This window comes from Amphibalanus amphitrite, unplaced genomic scaffold, assembly GCF_019059575.1.
Source record: "Amphibalanus amphitrite isolate SeventyFive unplaced genomic scaffold, NRLGWU_Aamphi_draft 000521F_arrow, whole genome shotgun sequence".
Lineage (NCBI taxonomy): Eukaryota > Metazoa > Arthropoda > Thecostraca > Balanomorpha > Balanidae > Amphibalanus > Amphibalanus amphitrite.
Window position 1 is genome coordinate 20990 of NW_024882015.1, and position 21366 is coordinate 42355.

The 21366-nt window shown below is 51.9% G+C and overlaps 2 protein-coding genes across 3 annotated transcripts; both read right to left on the reverse strand.

Annotated features, from left to right (window-relative positions):
- Window positions 1–5: 5 nt before the first annotated feature.
- On the reverse strand, window positions 6–11462 carry LOC122393194. 2 transcript variants are annotated; one of them, XM_043389021.1, is made up of 14 exons: window positions 11410–11462; window positions 10620–10694; window positions 9689–9949; window positions 7566–7672; window positions 7150–7271; window positions 6693–6800; window positions 6272–6344; window positions 5512–5686; window positions 4445–4595; window positions 4009–4130; window positions 3330–3664; window positions 2718–3066; window positions 2112–2277; window positions 6–1782 (listed from the first exon to the last, which is right to left on the reverse strand). In XM_043389021.1, exons 8-14 carry the CDS (start codon window positions 5681–5683, stop codon window positions 480–482), a joined length of 2598 nt encoding a protein of 865 aa, XP_043244956.1. In that variant the 5' UTR covers window positions 5684–5686; window positions 6272–6344; window positions 6693–6800; window positions 7150–7271; window positions 7566–7672; window positions 9689–9949; window positions 10620–10694; window positions 11410–11462; the 3' UTR covers window positions 6–479. The 2 variants fall into 2 exon arrangements, with proteins under 2 accessions (XP_043244956.1, XP_043244957.1); XM_043389022.1 differs by lacking the exons at window positions 9689–9949; window positions 10620–10694 and having other exon boundaries at window positions 11410–11455.
- Window positions 11463–13984: 2522 nt separating this feature from the next.
- On the reverse strand, window positions 13985–21319 carry LOC122393196 (probable ATP-dependent RNA helicase DDX28). Its single transcript, XM_043389026.1, has 12 exons — window positions 21239–21319; window positions 20510–20625; window positions 19285–19440; window positions 18918–19067; window positions 18473–18604; window positions 17980–18186; window positions 17460–17610; window positions 16879–17108; window positions 15649–15803; window positions 15123–15306; window positions 14594–14746; window positions 13985–14226 (listed from the first exon to the last, which is right to left on the reverse strand). The coding sequence occupies exons 2-12, from the start codon at window positions 20606–20608 to the stop codon at window positions 14104–14106; spliced, it is 1740 nt and encodes a 579-aa protein (XP_043244961.1). The 5' UTR covers window positions 20609–20625; window positions 21239–21319; the 3' UTR covers window positions 13985–14103.
- Between the last annotated feature and the right edge of the window lie 47 nt (window positions 21320–21366).

The window sequence follows — 21366 nt, forward strand, 5'->3', positions numbered from 1 at the left end:
CACACTAGCAGAGGCCTGAGAATTCACACGTGTATTTGCTCACAACCGTAAGTCTGGGATATCACTGCACATATGGTTTACGCACTCGTGACATAATGGAGCGCGACTGAACGCTGAACCGCATCAAAGTTCCAGCGTTTCAGATAAAGCCATATCGCTACCTCACCAAGTGACCAAGTGCGAAATCGGCTACCTGCCCAACTCTGGAGACATTGTGATTAAAGTTTGCACAAATAACGTTAATGGAGAAAACTTACCGGACTAAGACAACAAAGAGCACCAAACATGCCAACAAAACGACTTTCTCTGAGCTTGCAAAAGCGTTATCGGGTAAACGCCCGATAATCGCTGGCATATGGAAACAACACCCGTCTCGACGCAGTTGAACCCGCCTCGCCCCCTCCGTCCCGGCGCTCAGCTCGGTTCAGTTCGGCCCAGGGCACCGCCGACTGCGTGAGGCCGCTGGCGTCCCGCACCCCTCACCGCTCCGCTCCGCCAAACAGCGCCATGTAGTCACACTGTCCGCACATGTCGGGCAGGTAGCGCTCCAGAAAGTTGTGGCAGTTCTTACCCGCCTTGGCCGTCTCGCCTTCGTATAGACACGCGCGCAGCTGCTGGTCTTCCTCCAGAAGCACCAAGTAGCAAGAGAAGCTCGCCAGCGGCTGGGCAGAAGGCGCCGGACTGCCGATCGCCCGCAGAGCCCGCTCAGTGACCTCCGTCTCGTAGCTGAGCGTCCGTTTCCGACCCACCAGCTGACTGGCCACCGTCTTGCGGAACTCCCATGTGGGAAGGTGCGCCACGCATGTATATCCGCGCACGACATTCATCGGCAGGTCCAGGCCGTCGAACTTCATCGTGCTGCACTGGAAACGGAACACGACGCTGAATATCTCCTCGATGAAGCGCGCGCACGCCTCCGCGTACCGAGCGCGCTCCTCGGGGGTGCGAGGAGAGCGCCGGCCGTCGGGGGACTCCATCGGGAGGGAGACGATCCGGTTCGGCTGGCGATCGAAATCGGCCAGCACACGACGGAGCAGCGCCGGATCTGAGGTAACGTTTCCTTCCCGGCGGTCGCTGCCAGTCGGGGCTGAAGCTGGGGCTGTCGAGGTCACAGCCGAGTCGTCGGCGCCGCTGCCGCTGCTGGAGACCTCCTGTGACTGCTCGCCGCTGTTGTGTTTGGCTTTTCTGGACGCAGGCTCTCCGTTCGAGACCTCAGCCGCGTCCAAAGATCTCTTGGAGACGCCGGCGGCCGCGCGGCTGTCAGAGCTCGCCTGGGCTGCCGCCCCGGACGCCGCCTTGACCACGGCCGCCGCCGCCTGAGCCGCCTTGATTTTCTTGACTTTGGGCATCGCCTCCTCGTCAAACAGCCGCTCCAGCGGCATATCCACCGCCTGCCGACTGCACAGACGGAACCGGTCCAGGCCCGCCTGGTCAAAACTCCGCCCCACGTTAAAGCTGAGCTCCATCGGGTCCTGGATAATGAGCGGTTTGTCCGCGAGCGGTTCCACCCGTCCGGAGGCCACCAGGTCACAGAACCCGGCCCAGACGCCGGGCCGGGCCATCCCCTGGCCGGCCGTCGGATCCTTGAGCGCGGCGCGCGGCAGTATCCGTCCCATCAGCGGACACACCGCCACAGTCTCAGCCGGGAGATCCGCGCAAAACTGGAAGAACTGGCGCAGCAGCCGACTGACCGGAGTGATGTTCTCTGTGTGCCAGACGGAGGCCGGAGCGAACGCAGCGTTCCACGGTCCGATCAGCATCGGCTCCACGGGCGCCTGACACCTGGCGGGACAGCGGGGGGGGGGGGGGGCACTGTAAGACGCGGTCGGACAGGCACACAGTGGGACAGCATTGGCGGCGGGTCATTTGGGGTCATGAGCCTCTATGCTACAAAGTACAAACAAATCAGTACGCCCGCGACAAATATCACATACGAGGGCCATTGCAAATAACTGTGAACGTGGACGGAGCGTGAAAGGAAATTGAGTTGAGCCCCAAGTGTACAAAACGAACGGCGACAACCTTATATCTATCAACTACAAGCAAATCCTCAATTGAATATTCCTCAGTGACCCCGTACCGCCTCCCGGCCAGCCCTCTCCGCGTCTCACCAGTCGACGGTTGGCAGCACGGGCGGCCGCAGCTGCTGCAGAAAGGTGACCACCAGCAAGGTGAGGCAGTAGCTGGACATGCGCCGCGGATGGTGCTCGCCGCCGGCCAGGTTCCGCCGCTTGGCCCAGAACCGGATCGCCACCGTCAGCGGCCGCACGCGCGGGTCTGGGGGACGGGGGGGGGGGGTGTTAGCCTCGCAAGGAGTGAAATGAGTGGTGCCAGTGAGAATCAAAACACACGCAATGCTAATCGACCGCTGCCGAGGAACTTATATGATCATTTATTGTCATACGAAACTAGCTCGCTGACCGTAATATATACCACGGTAATCAGGCGACTAAATCACAAACAGTCGCGTAATTTCGTTTTTTTTTTCTTTGTAAATATCGGAGTCTTTTGCATACTTTGTCCTCACCTGGCTCCACTAGCCTATCCAGAATCATTCTAATTCTCATTCTCAGATCAGTTTCATTCTCAGTCATTCTCAGATCAGAAATCCACTACGTAGATTCTGTAGATTTTGTAGATTCTCTAGTCTCCTCCAAAGCTCTCTACCCCCTGATTTTCTCCTTTCTATCCACTCCCCCTCTCTCCCCTACACTCACCACACTGCATCAGCCACCCAATCAGACGCGAGTTCTGGCACGACATCGGGTCCTTGAAGCTCATATCACAGTCGATGTCCCCCAGTCGAGGCGAGCGGAACTTGACGATGGGCACGCGCGCCTCTGGGATGCGCACTACGCTCGTACAGAGATGCGTCAGCCGGAAGAGGACCTTCCCCACGGCGCGGACCTTGTGCCTGTCGGTAGCGTCCGGCGGTAGGGTGCTGCCGTGACTGTGAGCGTCGATGAACGCGTATATGTCAAGGTCACAGCCGCGGAAGCCCAGCCCGCTGACGGAGGATCCGAACGCCTGCACGAGACACGTGCGAAAGTGGGCACGCAGCTCATTCTGTGGAGAGACGACAGGGGGCGTCAGAGAAGGGTCAGATCAGAGGTGAGGACCGTGTCAGGTCAGAGAAGAGTTAGTTCATGTCAGACTGTGGCTAGACTAGCTGATCGTGTCGTTTACTAGACCCAAGGACGAGGTATGAGTTGACCCATAAAAGGGCTAAACTCTCACCGGGACAGCTAATCAAGGGGCACCCTGATTCGCTCATGACCATAGTGTCAAAATGATATTGGCAGACATTTCCACCTTCACCCGACTCTGACCTGCAGCTCTTGACAGAAGCGGACCCGCTGCTGGTGCTGAGCGGGTGTCAGCAGCAGCTGCCCGCTCAGCCAGCTCAGCACCTCGTCTTCGGTTCGGGTCCGCACTAGGTGAGCCAGTGTGGTCAGAGTCACAGTGAGGTCCAGGTCACCCAGCGTGGTCTGGGCGGGAGCGGCGGCGGCCTCTTTCTTGGTGGGGGAGGCGGCGTCTTTCTTGGTGGGGGAGGCGGCGGCTTTCTTGGGAGAGGCGGCGTCTTTCTTGGCGGGGGCAGCGGGGGCATTCTTGGTAGGAGCATTTGTCAAGCCATTGGCCTTGGTAGGGGCCGGTGCGGAAGCGGCTGGAAGCAAATAGAAGCACAGGCGGTTAACGCAGTGCGTATAATAGAGATCGAGCAGATCCACACCGGGGAACGCAATGGACACAATCGGTATCACAGGGCACCGCACGCTTTCACAACACACCATTCTTGCACTCACGTGATTTACGGGTAACACTAATATGCACCGAATATCCCAGTAATCGAAAAAACGAAGGAAAAATAAGAAAGTCAATATGAACCATGAAGAGTGCTCTGAATAAATTCACGCAAGAAACCGAAATACGGTTCAAAAGGATGGATATGAGTGAGCTCACCAACAGTAACGAAAGGAAAGCACGACAAGGCAAATGGTTGCTGCTCACCAAGCTTTTTCAGCTGCTTCTTGCTGAGGGTGGTGCATTTGACCCGTGCGGCTCTGACTTGTGCCGAGTCGATGGCCAGTGTGTTCCCCTCGGACAGCGCTAGGACCTCCTCGGCCGCGTTCCTTCGGCAGAGAGTGGGAGGGATGGTAAGAGGGCGCTGCACCGACACTCAGAGGCTGGCCGAGTCAGTATTCGGTAACGTCCGGATTTAGGGTACATGTGGTCATCGGCGCCCAGTATTCAGTAATGGCATGGCATGGTCAAGGAACAAACCGAACTGAACTTTTCAATTTTCATTGTAAAGGTAGAATCAGGGCAGCGTGGTCAAGAATAAGATAATAAATATTCTACGAAGAAAATGAACGATGACATGTCGCAGAGAAAACAAACCACAGTCGATATTATTTATATTGGAACAGTTCAAAGGCATCCTTACTTTTCCCGGAACTGGATATACACGATTGAGCCCTTCTTGAGCTTAGACTTTTCCTTTTCATCGAAAGTACATCTAATATCGGCGATATTTCCGAATGCATCCAGCGCTCCAAGTACCTGCTGATGTTGAATTTTACTGAGCTTGTCACTCACTGAAACAAAAGACAACGATCACTACGCATAAGCACAGGGGGGTAAACACCTAAATATAGCACACCAAGTGTGGCTAGTTGAATCTATCCAATACTTAATCTATGGAGGTTTAAATGCATTATGAACGACTCGCTCGTTGATATTTATTACGGAGCGAGCGAAGCGAGCGTAGTCTTTCCTTAGATTAACGGAAATTTCTGAGTATGAGCGGCCGGCCGGCCGTGGTCACGCTTTTGCGAGGCTTATATCTCAGCAACCACTTGACCGATTTACATGCGGTAATTTTTGTAGGGTAGCTTCATTCCTTCTACCAAGTATTGGACTATTCCCGATGCATGTGGGTGACCCCTTATGCACGTGCCCCGTGCAAAACGAAGAGGTGTCCGTTTTGTAATTGTTGCAATATCTCGGTAACTACTTGGCCGATTGCGCTGAAAGTTGGCATGTAGGTAGGCACCCACTAGGCACTGCATATCCATGTGCCAGATTTGGGGTCCTGCTGCACGTGCGCACGTGCAGGGGTCATTTCCAGATCTCGAGAACGGCTCGACCGATTGCGCTCAAATTTGGTACACAGTTAGGGACCGGTTAGTAGGGTGCCGTGCACAAGTCAGTTGGGACCCATTTTGCACGTGCGCACGTGCAGGGTGCCGCTTCCAGATCTCGAGAACGGCTGGGCCGATTGTGCTCAAATTTGGCACATCGCTAGAGACCGGTTAGTAGGGTGCCGTGCACAAGTCAGTTGGAGGTACCCCTTGCAATTTCGCACGTGCAAGGCCCACCCTCTCGCTCGCTCCGTTAGTCGCCCCTCAAGGCGTTATACTGGTAAAGTATTGGCGCATCTGTCACGCTAAAATGAAAAGCTACAACACCGAATACCTCAGCGCCTTCACCTCCAATTCACTCAGTCCTCACCAGAAATGGACAGATAGGTGCTGAGCTCTCCAATCTGCGCGAACGGCGCCGAACGGGCCTTTTTCTGGTGCTGCTTTCCCAGCAGGTGGCTCTTCAGACTGCAGTACGACGTCGCTGACACATTACAGATGTGACAGACGGGGTGGCCGCTGCTGCCGCCACCGGCCACCATCGTCTGGGGGAGACGGGAAGGGGCGGTCAGAACAGCTAAACGACGATCGGGAGCAGGGGTCTTCTTGATATTAGTTCCGCAAAATGGGCACTCCGTGTTCAGACAAACGCCTCAGAAGTCAGAGCAGTTAGTCAACTTCGCGAGACGGTAGATTAATTGATTCCAATTAGCAGAATTTTCAGGTAAATGATGCATGTTTAAAGAGAATGCTCAGGCCGGGCAGTAACAGACTTAGATCACAGGCCAAATGGCGTTAACTGGTGGTCGCATGGTCGCTGACCAGTCATCATTATTTCATGTTGGATGTCGGCCTAACCTAACGCCCTCCCAACCCAACCCGACCCCCTCATAGCCGCGTCAAGTGCCCACTGAGGCCGTACGTCACGATACTGACCCGGACCCCTTTCCTTCACTATCTGACAACTGCCCCTCGATAGACTTTATACTCACGATAGGCAGCAATGACTCGCGATACTCTTACTCACTCACTCACTCACTCACTCACTCACTCACTCACTCACTCACTCACTCACTCACTCACTCACTCACTCACTCACTCACTCACTCACGATAAACATCTACACTCACGTTGGCGTGAGAAGCCACTGACGCCGCCGATACGGACCCGATCCGCTGCAACTGCTCTACTGAAGACTGCGGCCTGCAAAAGGCAACACGAGGCGATAAGAGAGGAGGACGGCGGCACAACTAGTGCACAGATCGGGACGTCCTGTGATCGACGAGATAAGATGAATACACAAGATAAGCGGTCTGCTCGCTCGACGCGAGGACAGCCTCTGACGTGTCGACCGTCCTTTCAGAAGACGTATGACGAATTGACATTGATTAATATATATTGATATATTATGTAACTGAAGTGAAGCATTGACAGAAACTGTTTATGTGACTGTGATTCGAGAACAACTATCCGCACTACGAGCAGAGACATGCAGTCAGCACAAACTATGATCGAGTCCCTCAAAGTCGGGCCGAAGGAACAAACACGCACCTGTTTTGGCGTCCACAATCTTCTTGAAGTACTTGGGTTTCAGGAATCCCTGCTCGTCGCCCGGAGTGAGAATTACGCCGTTGGATGACTTGAAAAACTTGATCCCATCTGAAAAAGACAAACACCAAATTGGTAACTAGCTAGCGACAGAGTAAACAACAGACGCTGATTAGTTTGGTCAGCTATGTACGAATAACTTATCACCTATCTAAGCATCTGTATCATTCATGACGGCAGGCATCCCTTTCCGCTGCTGGTGTGGGGCTCTGAATCAGACATAATGCCTACCTACGATATTGTAGCAGCTAGCCTGCGACGGCGATACAACTAACCTGCCATATTGCTTTAACTGACCTGCAATATCGCTGTAACTGCCATGCGGTGCCGCTTGAAATGGCCTGCAGTGTTGCTATAATTGATCTATGATGGCGCTAAAACTAATGGCTCTATAGCTGACCTGCGATGGCGCTGTCAATGTCGACGTGGATGTGCAGCTGACAGCTGGCCCTCATGCCGCTGATGACCCCCTGACGGCCAGACACGCCTGAAGCCAGGTGGACATGCTGGCGGCTCATACGACTGGGGACAGACGGGCAGAGGGTTAGTAGACCGGGAGGGAGGAGGGAGGAACGCCCGCCGGGACACTGTTAGAAGACAGAACCTGTGGGGGTGGGGTACCCAACTTGAAATAAAATATGCTAAGAATGTTGACTAATGAAGTACTGACGGCTTACAAATGCTGGGGATCCCCAAGTGAGTTTCGTTAGAAGCTGCGACGATGAATTCGTAATTCGAATCCCCGATAATTCTCATGAGCTGTAACCGATCGACTAGGTCACCCGGCGGCAAACATATATAATTGTAGATACTAACCTCAGCCCCTGCCGCTTGATGCTATCTAGGCACTTGAAGTAGGTGCCATGCACTACTGTAGGAAACTCTTTACCAGACAGGATTGGCTCCAACTCCAAATCTGAAACCTGAGAAACAAACCGCAAACGTCAATCAGCCAATAACATACCTAATTCTATGGAGGCATGTCAGCCCTCACTTCTCGTTAATTTTCTAATTCATCGACATCTTATCATTCTTTCAGGTGCTTTATCGGCTAGCATTGTTAACGGGAAATGGACTGATCTTTGCAGGCGACGTCTACGTTCTTTCTTTTAAACTGACAGACGCTGTGAGGGCCAGCACTCTGCTGGTTATCCGCCGCATCCTGCCCCGTTAAGAACATTCAGAATCACCGCACTCCAGGCCCAAGGGCGCCAACCAGGCTTCCTTTCGATCAGCGGGATTTGTACGTAGCAGTCTTCAGTGTTCAGCTCGTGGGACGAGGCCAGTCGAGCCCCCCCCCCCCGTCACCCAAATGACGTCATGGGTTCAGCCTGATTGCCGGGTCGGTAGTACTCCGGATCTCTCCCACGATAACAGGCCAAATCATGGTCGTAGTCGTTTATTACAATTACTTCACACAGTGGTTATTAATAATTCGATTGAGTGGTTAGCATATTCTGCGAGATCCACATAAGCATTTCGTGGTGCATGAGCAAGTGGGTCTGCAAGTGGCTGCATATTGCGTAATTAACAATGCACATCAAACCGCTCATATTGCATACATTATCATCACACATTATCTTTTGTGATCAACAGGCAATACACAGCGCTACATTCATTCGTGCGTGAGAACGCATCGCAAGGCACCGAGTTCAGATACCGCCCGCTCGCAGACCGATACAAACTGAACACTACTGCGGGATGACGCCACCGGCGGCGCGCTACATCTATAGGTCGGCGGTCGTCACACCGTCAGAGGTGGACTCGAGCCACTCGGACGCTGCCACGGAGCCGGGCGTCACACTGTGCTGGTCAGGGTCGGGTTCGGGGTCGGGGCTAGAGTCCGGGGAGCTCGCCGAGCGGCGGCCGCGGCGCTCGAGAGGGGTGTGTTTCAGATCGGCCGAGTTGGTGCGTCGGTCAGCCGGCGCCACTTGCAGCCGCTCCAGCGAATTAATGAACACATACCGCGAGAAGAGCATGTAGAGCACACGGAACCAGACGATCTGCGAGCGGTGCTGCCCCATGGCGTGCTGTATCCGCGACCACTCATCCAGGGAGACCAGTGACACCACCTCGCTGGTCAGCAGCGTCAGCGGCACGTCCAGGAAGCTGCTGAACTTGCGCACCAGGTTGACGGTGGGCACGCAGTAGACGGCGCACTCCGTCGGCAGCCTCCCCTCGCGCAGCAGGTGCAGCAGCCCGTAGAAGCAGCTGCGGTGGTTGCGGTGGTAGCTGACGCCGTGGGGGTCGAAAGACACCACAGTGTCGATGTCCAGGCTCATCACGTGCTGAAGAACCAGCTCCGAGACGAGCGCGTCGTTCCACGAGCGGCCCGGGTGGTCCGGCAGCCGGGAGTGCCTCAGGAGGATGACGTTCTCCCGTTTAATGCCCAGCACCTGACAGCTCCGGTAGAGCTCCTCCTTCCGCACCTTACCCCTTCCGTCGTAATCCCCCGTGCTCAGGCAGAGCAGGTACACCAGACAGCCCGGCTGTCGCAACAGACCGACCACCGTCGGCCCGAAGAACATACACTCGTCGTCCGGGTGGGCAGTGACGATTAGCGCGCGCCGGGCGGCCCCCAGGGGCCCCCAATGTCGCCGGCGGCGGCACCACTCGGCCGATAACAGGTACACGGTGAAACCGAGGGCGATCAACGCCATGGACAGTGACGTCAAGTCCAGCATTTTGGCTTTGCGTCTGAGTACGTTGTGTAAATAACAGAGGGTGCACAAAAGAGGTTTAACACTCTAAACACTCCCTAGTTTACACCAGAGCAGCGAGGAAAGCCCCTCCCCTGGCACAGCCTAGGCGCGGGTCCGATAGCAGCGGGGGACGGACTGCGGCTCAGTCTCAGCGGTATGGGAGTGCGGGCTCCTGCAGCGGGGGGCGGACTGCGGCAGTGAGGGCGGGCTCCCCGGGGCCGTCGGGCCGGCTCTCACCGGCAGAGAGTGGCCCTGGTTGGCGCGGATCAGCAGACCCTCGGCGGCGTCCTCTCGCAGTGTGAACCGTTGCTTGTCGTTCCGCTCCACCACCCGACGGATGTCCGACTCGGTGTACTGGCGCAGCGCGGGTCGCGCGAGCACAGCGCGCACTGGCAGGAACCCTCCTGGCAGCAGACGGAGCCCCTCGCGCTCAGCGCCGTGCCGCAGCAGCCACGACAGCCGCTTACTCAGCGTCTTGTCGTGACCAGCCTGGGCGCCCTGGCGGTGGCAGAGAGGAGGGAGGGAGTCATATGGGAACATTCACTGTTGGAACATCTGATGAAAACATGTTGTTAAATAATCTGGAACTTTTTTCTCCCAGACAACAGCTGACACCAACAGTGAAAAGTAGAAAGACTCAGACTCAATTAAACAAGTGATTCTGTGACCACTTCAATTGCACATCTTACACCACTTAATCATCAGGTTAATCATTTTGTTTCCTCTTATTGGCCTAGTGACTGATATGTCTGGCCTACAAACCTATAATATTGGAATTCAAACTAAATAGAATGCCCATTGTCTAGCTATTACAGCCACAACCTAGTTCCAATTTCCATGAAGTACTAAGATGGGGTTCAATCCAGAGGATATTACAACAGAAACTCATCTGCCATATTCACAGGCCACAGCTCATTTAACTTCAGAAGCAAACTCAAACAAACCAGTTAAATAGGTACTGGCAGATTGATGCAAAAAAAGGCAAGGAAATTACATGTTACCAGGGATTTTCTTTGAGGTCCTGAAGAAGCTTTGTACAATTGCCAACACCCAAATAAACATTGGTGTGTAAATATCTAAAAAAGTACATGATAAGACAAACTTACTGGTATTTTTGGTGAAAGTTAAGAAATGCTAGTTAGCTTACCACAATGTCATATAATCTTACCTGCATTGGACAGCAGATAAGATGTGAGTCCTGCCCACTTGAACATCAGATGACAAGAGTGAGTTCTTTACCCGTCTGGAACGTCAAAATAGCAATAAATACCCAAACCAGTGCCAATACCAATAGCTTGAAATTGAAATACTTATCAGTTATCAGTACCATGTAACCGGTCTGTGATGCTTCAAAGAAACAGGTCAATAAAATCAAAACTTTAATGATACTCTCGATTGGCAGCACAAAACAAAATTCACGCAATACTCTTCGCCTGCAGACAGCAAACGCACCTTGCACCAATAATGTGCCTGCAATTCCTGCCACCCCGACTGTTTAAGAAATTAACCCAACCCACTGCTTAGTGATAGCAAGCACACTGACTGTAGAAAAAACTTGAGCAGCAGAAGGCATTCATGCTCAGTTTCAAAGAAATGTAAGCAGAATTGTTTCTCATTCTGATTCATTACCATGGAAACTGACAACCAAAAGCTGGGAGTATCGGGTAGCAACTAGCAAGATGACGATGTATTACAACACGATCAGGTGAATGACACGTTTTATGTCACATTCGTGACTTAAATTCATTTAACTTATAGTTATTTGATATACCAAATGAGTTAAATTGAAATTAAAATCAAAGTCAGATCGATCAAAGCGACAATCTGAATCAATCAGTCAAACTAAAGCCATGGCAATGTCACATTCACAGAGAAAATGAGGTAGTGTTTACTTTGATACCCATGTTTTATGTATCCAACAAACCAGAAAAAAGTGAATAAATAGTACAATAATTTACCTATTAACCTATCCACGCAAGTCTATCCACGCCTCCGCGACGCAGTGCTGCCAGATGGAGAAGGCTGTAATCCTCCAGATCAGTTACAAAAATCCTCCAGATTCCTCCAAATCCCATTGGCGGATCCAGATAGGCGGTCTTGGACGCTGCGGGAGGGCATATCTCCGAAAAGGTTTCTCCAAATTCTAAAAACTCATCGGATTTCGATTCCTTTCGCACTGCTGTGTAGTTTAAAAGATGCTTTTTTATAATAAAAGTTGTTTAGTTTTCGTTTTATCCTTGAAAAAAACGAAAATTTTCTTCGATTTTGGACGCTGCAGGAGGGGGGGGGGGGAATTTGCGCCAAATATCCCCCTTTGATCCGCCAGTAGTTCGGTACCTTCAAAAACATATGGTACAATCGTACACGAAATAGGAACAAATAGTCACCATGATATTCGTGGATATAGCTACAGACTGAGACATTCCAGTCTCACGGTGATAAAGGGCAGTGATATATCCTAACGGGTAGGGTGAAGCTGGGCAGGAAAATGTCTTTTGAGTCTTGAACGCGTTGTATTTTTCCATGAAATTGAATATATTAATCGGGTGACAAATCCTCCAGATTTTCCTCCAGAATCAAAAATCCTCCAAACGCGAAATTTGTCCGCAAATAGAGTTCAAAATCCTCCAGATTTGCGGAAATCCTCCAAATCTGGCAGCACTGCCGCGACGCCGAAAGTGATCCCTCAATCAAGGATCATGAAATTCTAAAAAAAAAAACTGCATCACCTCTCATTGGTAAATGACGTCAAATAAAAATTTACCATTTTGCCACCTATCACTTATATCTGACTTCATCATATGAACAAAACATAATATCTTCTTAAATTTATATACCAGTAACATTTGAAAATAATAATCATGTTTAGTTGTACTATCTTGAGCATTGGCGTCACTTGTCTCCCTTGCAGTCTTGAAGCAGGCAGTCTAGCGACTTTTCTCAAAATCCCTAGTTTGTAACTCGCTTCCGCAAGACGAAAAACCGACTGCCGCCAGAAGAATCTTGCCTAGAAGCTCGCAGTCTGCCAGCGCCAGCGCTACAGGCCTATCACCAGGGGCGTCGCCACGGATTTTTGACTGGGGGGGACGGATTGGCTGACTAAAAACCCAAAAGCTAGTTACCGTACAATTTCAGGCCTATGCACTACTTATAACGCATACACAATACACATGTTCTCATGTTCTCGCGTGGAGGCGTTATTAGTCACACTCTTTTCTATCTGTGCATGAATTGGCGGCGCGAAGCGCCGCGAAAATTGGCAAAAACTCTTGGCAAAACAGTCCCAAAACGCATAAATTTTGCATCCCGAGTAATAAGTTTGATACCAGGACAGTTAGGATCTGGTCACCAAGTCCAGCAGCCCTGCCTCTAAAAAATCGTGTGGTCCTCTGTCAACCATAGGTACAGCTTATTTCCAAGAAGTTTGAAACTCTGTGCAGTGTAGCTGCAGGACCGCGGGGTCGGAGTCGACTTCGGTCGTAGTCGACGGTTTTGGTCGGATACGGAGTTGGAGTCACCAAAGTCGTACCAGACTTCAACTCTGAAGTCAGAGTCAACGTCATCCCCGAGGATGGGTCGGATAAAAGCTGGAGATTCTGTTGGCTGTGGTGATTGAAGGCCGGGTCATGGTAAGACCAATGTAGGACCATACTGAGTATTACATCCTCCTGGGCTCTCTCAGACCAGGACGAGGTCCTCTCACCCTCAAGCATCAAGCGTTCAAAGGACATGGTGAGACCTTCTGCTGTCGGATGGCCTTGAACGGGAAGAGGGCCGTTTGAGAGTGAGCTGAAGGTCTTGACTATTACGAATATCCTACATAAAATGTGTGGTCTTTGCAAGCTTGAGACTTTGGGACAGATCTTCAGCCCTTGTTGAATATGGTCGCCCCTACAACTGGAGCTTTGGCTCCCTATCGAGGACCTGGGACGGACAGTCCAGAGCTGCACCTCGTAGGTAATGTTATCTTTTAACGTGCCAAGAAATGTTCAAAGAGACAAAAGCATCACATCACATGTTTTTCACTCCGATGCGGGCCGAGGGATGCCGTGATCGGAGATGGGGTGGGGACTCCGAGCGATTTTTTAAAAGCCGGAGTCAGAGCTACCAAAATCAATCTACTCCGCAGCCCTGCAAGCAAGTGCAGTGTCAGCAATTCGCATGATTCAATTTGTATACGAGTAGGTATCCGCAATTTCATCCCAAAACGACAATACACCAATTTCGTTGATCACTTTTTTAATCATTCATGAGGATATTTTTGCGGGGGACGTCCCCCCCGGATTCCTCGACTGGGGGGGACGCGTCCCCCCCGTCCCCCCCGGTTTCGACGCCCATGCCTATCACCGGTAATGACACTAGAAAATGAATACACCTTCCGGAAGCGGAACGATGGTGGAACCTTCAAGAACCAATCGACCTCATCGGTCCCGATCGCACGGAACTCATCGTGAACTTCGGCGGCTAGCTTCCTTCCCAGGCGCATCGATGCGTGTATATGACATCCGAGCTCCACTTTTCAACTCACTCCAATTCTGACTAGCATGATCTCTATATTTTTGTACATCAACAATGAACAATTCGTACAAAATGAGCACCATTCAGGCACATGAGCACCCCCGACTGCCCCCGGGGCAGCGGTCTCGGCCTCGTCAGCTCCTCCGTCGCCGCTGCTGCTGACTGGTCGTCGCCTCCTTCCGCATCATCCGCTTGGCGATGATGTCCTTGATGTTGGCGTCGACGTTCCATAGCGGCTCGCCAGTGCGCGCCGCCCTCTGTCGGGAGAGGGGGCTTGGTGAGACGTAGAGTCAGAGTGGAGCGAGTATCGAGCCGCGGGTAAGTTAGCAGTTAGCACCGCCTCGAGAGTGTACCAAATATAAGGCGAAGTATCAACGTGTGACTGACATAAAGCTTCCTGAACACAACACTGAGCAATGAGCATCTTAATAAGCCAATTAAGACCATTAACAAGGCATCATCCTTGAGTAAAGAGCGCATATTTAGTCCCGACACGAACATTAGTATCAAACCGATATCGCAAGTGGAGCGGGGAGCTTGAACGGACGCATGTGTGAGTGTGTGGGAGGGAAGTTAACATTTTGGTAAGGCGAATCTCCTAAAAGTACCACAGTGTTCCCGCACCTCAATCCGCTGCGCGATGGCGACGTCGAGCGGCCGGCTGACGAAGCTGGTGACGGTGCCGGCCCGCTCGCTGCCCGCCCGGCCCACGCGGCCCACCCGGTGGATGTAGTCGGACGTATTCCATGGAAAGTCAAAGTTGATGACGTGCTCCACCTGAAGGGGATAGCGGACGGCGGGTTACTCAGGGTGCACCGCCAGCGACAAGGTCTACTGGGCTCAAATAAAGTATATTTAGTAGCTAAAATAAAAGAAAAATTCAAAACAGGAAATAGCCCCGTGTAGCGTGGGCAATACGTTGAGAAATGGCTAGTGCGGTGGCTTTGAGCTCATATAACGCTACGGCGACGTTCGAAACTCCCGACATTTTTTTCTGTGTAATTTCGTACTGATACGTCATCTGACGACACCACATGGGAGCTGTCTCGTGTATCCTACTCGGGAAGTGAGCTACCGACCCTATCCAATAGCCATGCGGCATCTCTCGCATCAAGCACTCATAATTCACCACTCTCCCCGCCCGCTTACTCACCCGGCAGCTGTCGAGTCCGCGACTGACCAGGTCCGTACAGGACAGCACGGCCGGCTCCCCGGCCAGAAACGCCGCCCACCGGCCCTGGCGCAGCTTGTAGTGCAGCCGGCCGCTGACGTTCAGACAGTCCACGCCACTCTCGTTCAGGTGCAGACTCACCCAGTCGCACGTCGGGGCGTTGTTGCTGAGGGAGTGGGGAGGGGTAGGCGTCAGAAAGCGCCACAATGCGTATAAGCCAGCTACGGGTAACATTCGAGGTTCAAGGTACAGATAATTAACGTTTTTGGACTCAAGAGCACACCCAGAGGCCTTGCTAGACGACAGTCGTTCTCAAAGAGCTCGGTTGATCATAGCAATCGGATCGCCGTAATTACTGTAGGTTTCTCATATATGTAAAACACAAGCCATCTTGGCATTATAGACCTACCATTCTCATCTCAACCACACGTTACGTCCCCAGAACCAAACCAGAAACACTTGACTCCTTCATAAGCCTCAGCGCGCCACCACGAGCGCACCTGCTCACCTGAACACGATGACGGGCTCGCGTCTCTCCGTGGCCTCTCGACAGAGTCGCACCAGCGCTTCAGCCCGCTGCGCCGAACCCAGCCGCAGGAAGCTCTGCTGCACGTGCGGCAGGAGGTGGTGGAGCCGCGCAGACGTCACACGGCTCACCTGACCCTGCGGGGGCCGGGGCGGGGGAGTCAGGCAATTGGTTGTTGTTTTTTGACGACGCGGTAGTCAACTGTAGTGGAAATACCTCAGTTGTGGTATCAATATTTAGGGAAAAGCCGATATTGATAACAAAAATTAAACACAAAAGAAAACTGAGCTACCTACGTCGTCACTCGTCATCCTAGCTGATTACAAAACCAGTAAAACGCCTTTTGGGCGACCAACGGAGCGAGCGAGAGGATGGGCCTTGCACGTGCGAAATTGCGAGAGGGTACCTCCAACTAACTTGTGCACTGCACCCTACTAACCGGTCTTTAGCGATGTGCCAAATTTCAACGCAATCGGCCTAGCCGTTCTCGAGATCTGGAAGCGGCACACTGCACGTGCGCACGTGCAAGCGGGGTCCAAACTGACTTTTGCACGGCACCCTACTAACTGGTCCCCAACCGTGTACCAAATTTGAGCGCAATCGGCCCAGCCGTTCTCGAGATCTGGGAGCGCCCCCTGCACGTGCGCACGTGCTGTAGCACCCCAACCTTAACACATGCAGATGAATTATCTGATGGAGACCTAACTGTGTACCGAGTTTCAATTCAATCGGCCCAACCGTTGTGCCGTTATTGAGGTTGCAATTTTGAGGGTTCTTAAAAAATGTCCAACTTTACCACGCGCCACGTGCGGTGGTTGGCAAGAACGCATGGTGGCCATCACACCACAGAACTCTTACGTCCAAGTGACATTCAGTAAAGAAGACCGCTTGTTAATCGGATGCCCCGTTCCTAAGATATTAGCTTTTGAAGAGCGTCCCCACGGCCGGCCGGCCGGCCGCTCATACTCAGGATTTTCCCTTAATTCAGTATGAGACTCCGCTCGCTTCGCTCGCTCCGTAATAATCTAAGCAAAACAATAGCAATCGATCTAACCATAGCCGGCCGTTCATAACCGAACACAGTCAAACCTACCCCAATATTACTTTACTAATTAATAATTATACTACTAATATATTACTTTACTAATAATAATTACCACTCCACCATTCCCAAGCGCTTCCCTTCACCGGACACATCCATCGTCCACCCACCGTCACCAGTCCCTCCAGCAGCGAGTCCAGGTTACGGGGCAGGGTGGCCGCCAGTAGTGTGAGCGCCGTGGCCGGTCCGCCGCCATCCCCCGGCCTCTGCAGGTCCCCAGACAGAGCAGACAGCGGCAGACGGGAGAGCAGGCGACGCACGTCCTCCCGGAACGAGTCGTCCAGGAGGGTGTCAGCCTCGTCCAGGATGACCTGAGAGACCCGGGAGAGGTCCAGGATACCTGCCAGAGACGGATCGAACGGACCATTAACCGGTACAGCCGGGCCGGGACGATGGCAGGGGATAATGCACTACAACAATGGGACAGACAAGTGATTCAGAACAGCCAGGAAACGATAACTGAGGCAGGTTCACGATATAAGATAGGCACGGATCAGTGAGCCCAATATCACAATATCAATGACAAGAGCTGCCGAAATCGAGACAATTTCCGTCACGTAATATTTAAACTGGAGTGGCCAAGTAACCACCCGAGGAAAACTGCATTGAACTGAGTACAATTAGGATACTTCAGTTGTGGACGACGTGTCACAGCGGCCGCGGCGTTGCCACGCGCGCACGCCCAACGTACCGACGCTGTGCAGTTTGCTGAGCGCCCCGAACGAGGCGACCAGCACATCCATGGGCAGCACGGTGGGACGCTCCATCTTCCGCTTGGTCCGGCCGCCGAGCAGCATCCTGACGTGGAGCGGCAGGTCGGCCGTCATGGCCAACAGCACGTCCTGGGAGACGGGAATACGTGTGGACAGTCAGTGAGGGACATCCGCGCCAAACAGTCAGCAGAAAACGTAACAGTAACATTCGACACAGGATGGCAGCTGCAGAAGGCAACTGTTTAAGAAGTAATACATCGGTAGAAACTGAGTGCTACTGGGCGAGGCCAGTGAGGCTAGCTTAATTGACAATATAATCATAATACTCGGCACATATAACGATAATTATGTACTGTAATGTGTGTATTCGGACAAAGCAGATAGGACGTAAAAATAGAATAGTGATACTAGCTATATTTACAGAATAAATTTATTCAAATAGATATTCACACTCTGTAGTCTCTCTGTAATTACACCATATTCTCAATCCCCACCTACCCTGATCTGCACTGCCAGTTCTCTACCGGGGGTCACGATCAGCGCCCGCGGTCGGTTGGTGTCCGCGCGCGGTCGGTCCGCGGAGGGAACCGTCTCAGCCAGCAGTCTGTGCAGCATCGGCGCCGCGGCTGCCACCGTCTTACCGCAGCCCGTCTCTGCGGCCACCAGGGTGTCGGAGCCGGACAGCAGGCGGGGGATGGCGCGGCGCTGCAGGGAGAGAGAACGACGGTCAGGCGAGGGAGTGGGACGGTTACAACGTACAATATGGTCAGTGGTTATTGGTGAGTGGTCAGCGACTCAGCGTACGATTCGAAAAGCGACAGAGTTGCGACATACGATAAAACACGCTAATACGGTCATAATACGCCAAAGTAATGTCAAAGTTCCATTGAAGTACAGTCAGAGTATCTGCTTTCTTTTTTTCGCACGGAAAAATGATCACTTATGTGGAAAAATGACGCTAAGACCATCATATTGTGTCCCAGAAGCGTACCTGAATTTCAGTGGGTGTTACGATGTCCATCTTTCGCAGGTTGGCCACAATATCCGCATTCAGACCTAGCTCAGCAAAAGACGACACCGTAGTGTGGCCCTGATCACTGCTGTCCAGTGCAGAATCGGGATCCTGAAACAGCATCATAACGTCATTAAAACGGGCACGTGAGGTGCAAGCAGTAAGCTCGAACCAACACAGTGCCAGTGGTAGTGTTTCGTACTGGCGCCTGTGATGAAAATGAATCGCGGAATTATGTGCACATAATTTTTCGTCAGTGAGACAGACCAGCCCATATTTTGCATCAGCATCTCAAATAATACACAGCTCCAGAAAGGAATAACAGACCAAAAAACAGATCTCCTGAGCTATTCCCTAACCCACCAGGCATCCTCCCCGTCACCCACTACCCCTCCCCACCTCACCCCTCCCCCTCCCCGCTCACCAGATCAGTCCGTGCACAGACGGTGAAGTGATCACCCCGGGACCGGGTGTGGTGCCACCCTCTCGAGGCCAGCTGCACGCCCGTGGCACGAGGGTAACTCTGGCCCAGGTAGTGGTTCAGATGGGGGTCCTTGCAGCGGACGACGCATACCTGGATACGGGAGGGAGATCGTATGAACGAAAATACTGAGAAAATATGACGGCAGTGTGTGTGTGTGAAGTGACACTTGACTGCTTCAACTGGCATCTCTTTATTCTCTAATGGCGCAGACTTACTTCACAGTGCATTGCAATGTCGCTGAAATAAATGACATTTGAAAATCGGTACAACAGACAGCAATGGTTGATTTCCAATTTCCATTACCTACCTCTTTATTGCCCTTCCGTGATTCAGTACGGATTGCTTCGAGACGTTTTATTGCATGCCTTTTCTCTTCCTTTCTCTTCCTTTTCTCCAAATTTTGCTGCATAAACTTAGGAACTGTGATGACTGGGAAGTCACTCTGAAATCTTACTGGTATCACCTGAAAAGAAAGAAAACTTGAGAATCAACATATTCTAAATAATTTTTATATGCTTGACATTCAGACTTTCAATCCCAGAATTTCAGGTTAAGAATGATGAAAAATATGAGCATTTGAAAAAAAACTTGCCCAGATGAACATCATTCTATTCAAACATGAAAACTGAAGTGAATAAGCTATTTGCATGCCAAGTATACAAAATGATTGAGAGTGATGGCATATGTTCATTATAGCTGATAAATATTAATAGAATTGTAGTAAATGTTGCCTACATAGCAGATGTGCAACACTGCATGCAGGATAGAACAAAGTCCTAATCAGGGCTGCGGAGTCGGAGTCGGAGTCGGAGTCGGTCGGAGTCGACAGTTGTGACCGGAGTTGGTGTCGTAGTCGGAGTCGATTTTAGAAACCCGAGCCGGAGTCGGAGTCGGAGTCACCGAAAATCTGTCGACTCCGCAGCCCTCCTAGGTCTGCGGAGTCGGAGTCGGGAGTTTGAGTCGGTCGGAGTCGACAATTCTGCCCGGAGTCGGAGTCGGAGTCGGAGCTGGTTTTTGAAAGCCGGAGTCGGAGTCGGAGTCGGAGTCGCCGAAAATCCATCGACTCCGCAGCCCTGGTCCTAATAAATAGGAGAGGAGACTGAAGAGGTTGGGAAAATGAGGAGATACAGGGGGCAGGCTGGGCTGGGAGAGTAGGAATGAAGAGGAATGAGAGGCATTACAGGAGAGAGAGAGAGAGAGAGAGAGAGAGAGAGAGAGAGAGAGAGAGAGAGAGAGAGAGAGAGAGAGAGAGAGGGCGAGGGCGAGGGCGAGGGCGAGGGCGAGGGCGAGGGCGAGGGCGAGGGCGAGGGCGAGGGCGAGGGCGAGGGCGAGGGCGAGGGCGAGGGCGAGGGCGAGGGCGAGGGCGAGGGCGAGGGCGAGGGCGAGGGCGAGGGCGAGCTAGGGCGAGGGCGAGGGCGAGGGCGAGGGCGAGGGCGAGGGCGAGGGCGAGGGCGAGGGCGAGGGCGAGGGCGAGGGCGAGGGCGAGGGAGAGGGAGAGAGAGAGAGAGAGCAATACAAGATAATCAACTTACATGATGTTTGATCTGTTGACATCCAATTTGAAATGGAGAACATTGACATCTCCTCAAGCAGACCACAGCCTGCTTGAAAATGTGGTCCACTGCAAACATGGCTCGGGTTGAAAGGCCTGGAAAATAAGGAAAGAAACAATCTATCAGAAAAGTTCAGTAGGCTGAGAGCCAAAATTTCCAGCTCCACTGAGCATACTGGAGCATCTAAGCTTCAATGTTCTTTGACTTAAGATGGATAAATGCCCAATATGGTTAGAAGTAGTTGATTCTTCATCCTATTGGGACAAAAAAAGCTTTGGGAAACAAAACTGGCTGTGTAATATTTCATGGTTATAATTAGGCATTAAAGTATAGGGGATGTCACCTACAATTCACCTTATAGACACTTTAATGGCAAACCAGCTGGTATAACAATAACTTGCCACACCTATACTGATACGGATTAAGACAAAACATGTACCAAGCAGAGAGTTAGGACATTTAGTAATGCTGATGCCAAGAGGCACAAGACAGTAAATTTGTTATCTGCAGAAATGGCAACATGCTGATAAAAAGCAGCCACTCGACAGTACTTTGGCCAGGAACAAAAAAGGTGCACAAAAAGCATTGCACCTTAGCCGCCTATTCCATCACACTGCCAAACTCATAGTGATATATTCAGTGCATTTTAACTCAAATGTGATGATGAACATGACATGAAATTTACATAAAATAGCACAGTCGACCCACCTCCGAAATTGAAGTGAAAAAACAAAAAGTCGCCCCAAAATTATACACTTATCATAAAACACACCCAGCGGGGTCGCATGTTTACTACTAATTTGTTCTGAAACTTGCATACGCTAACGGGATTTTCG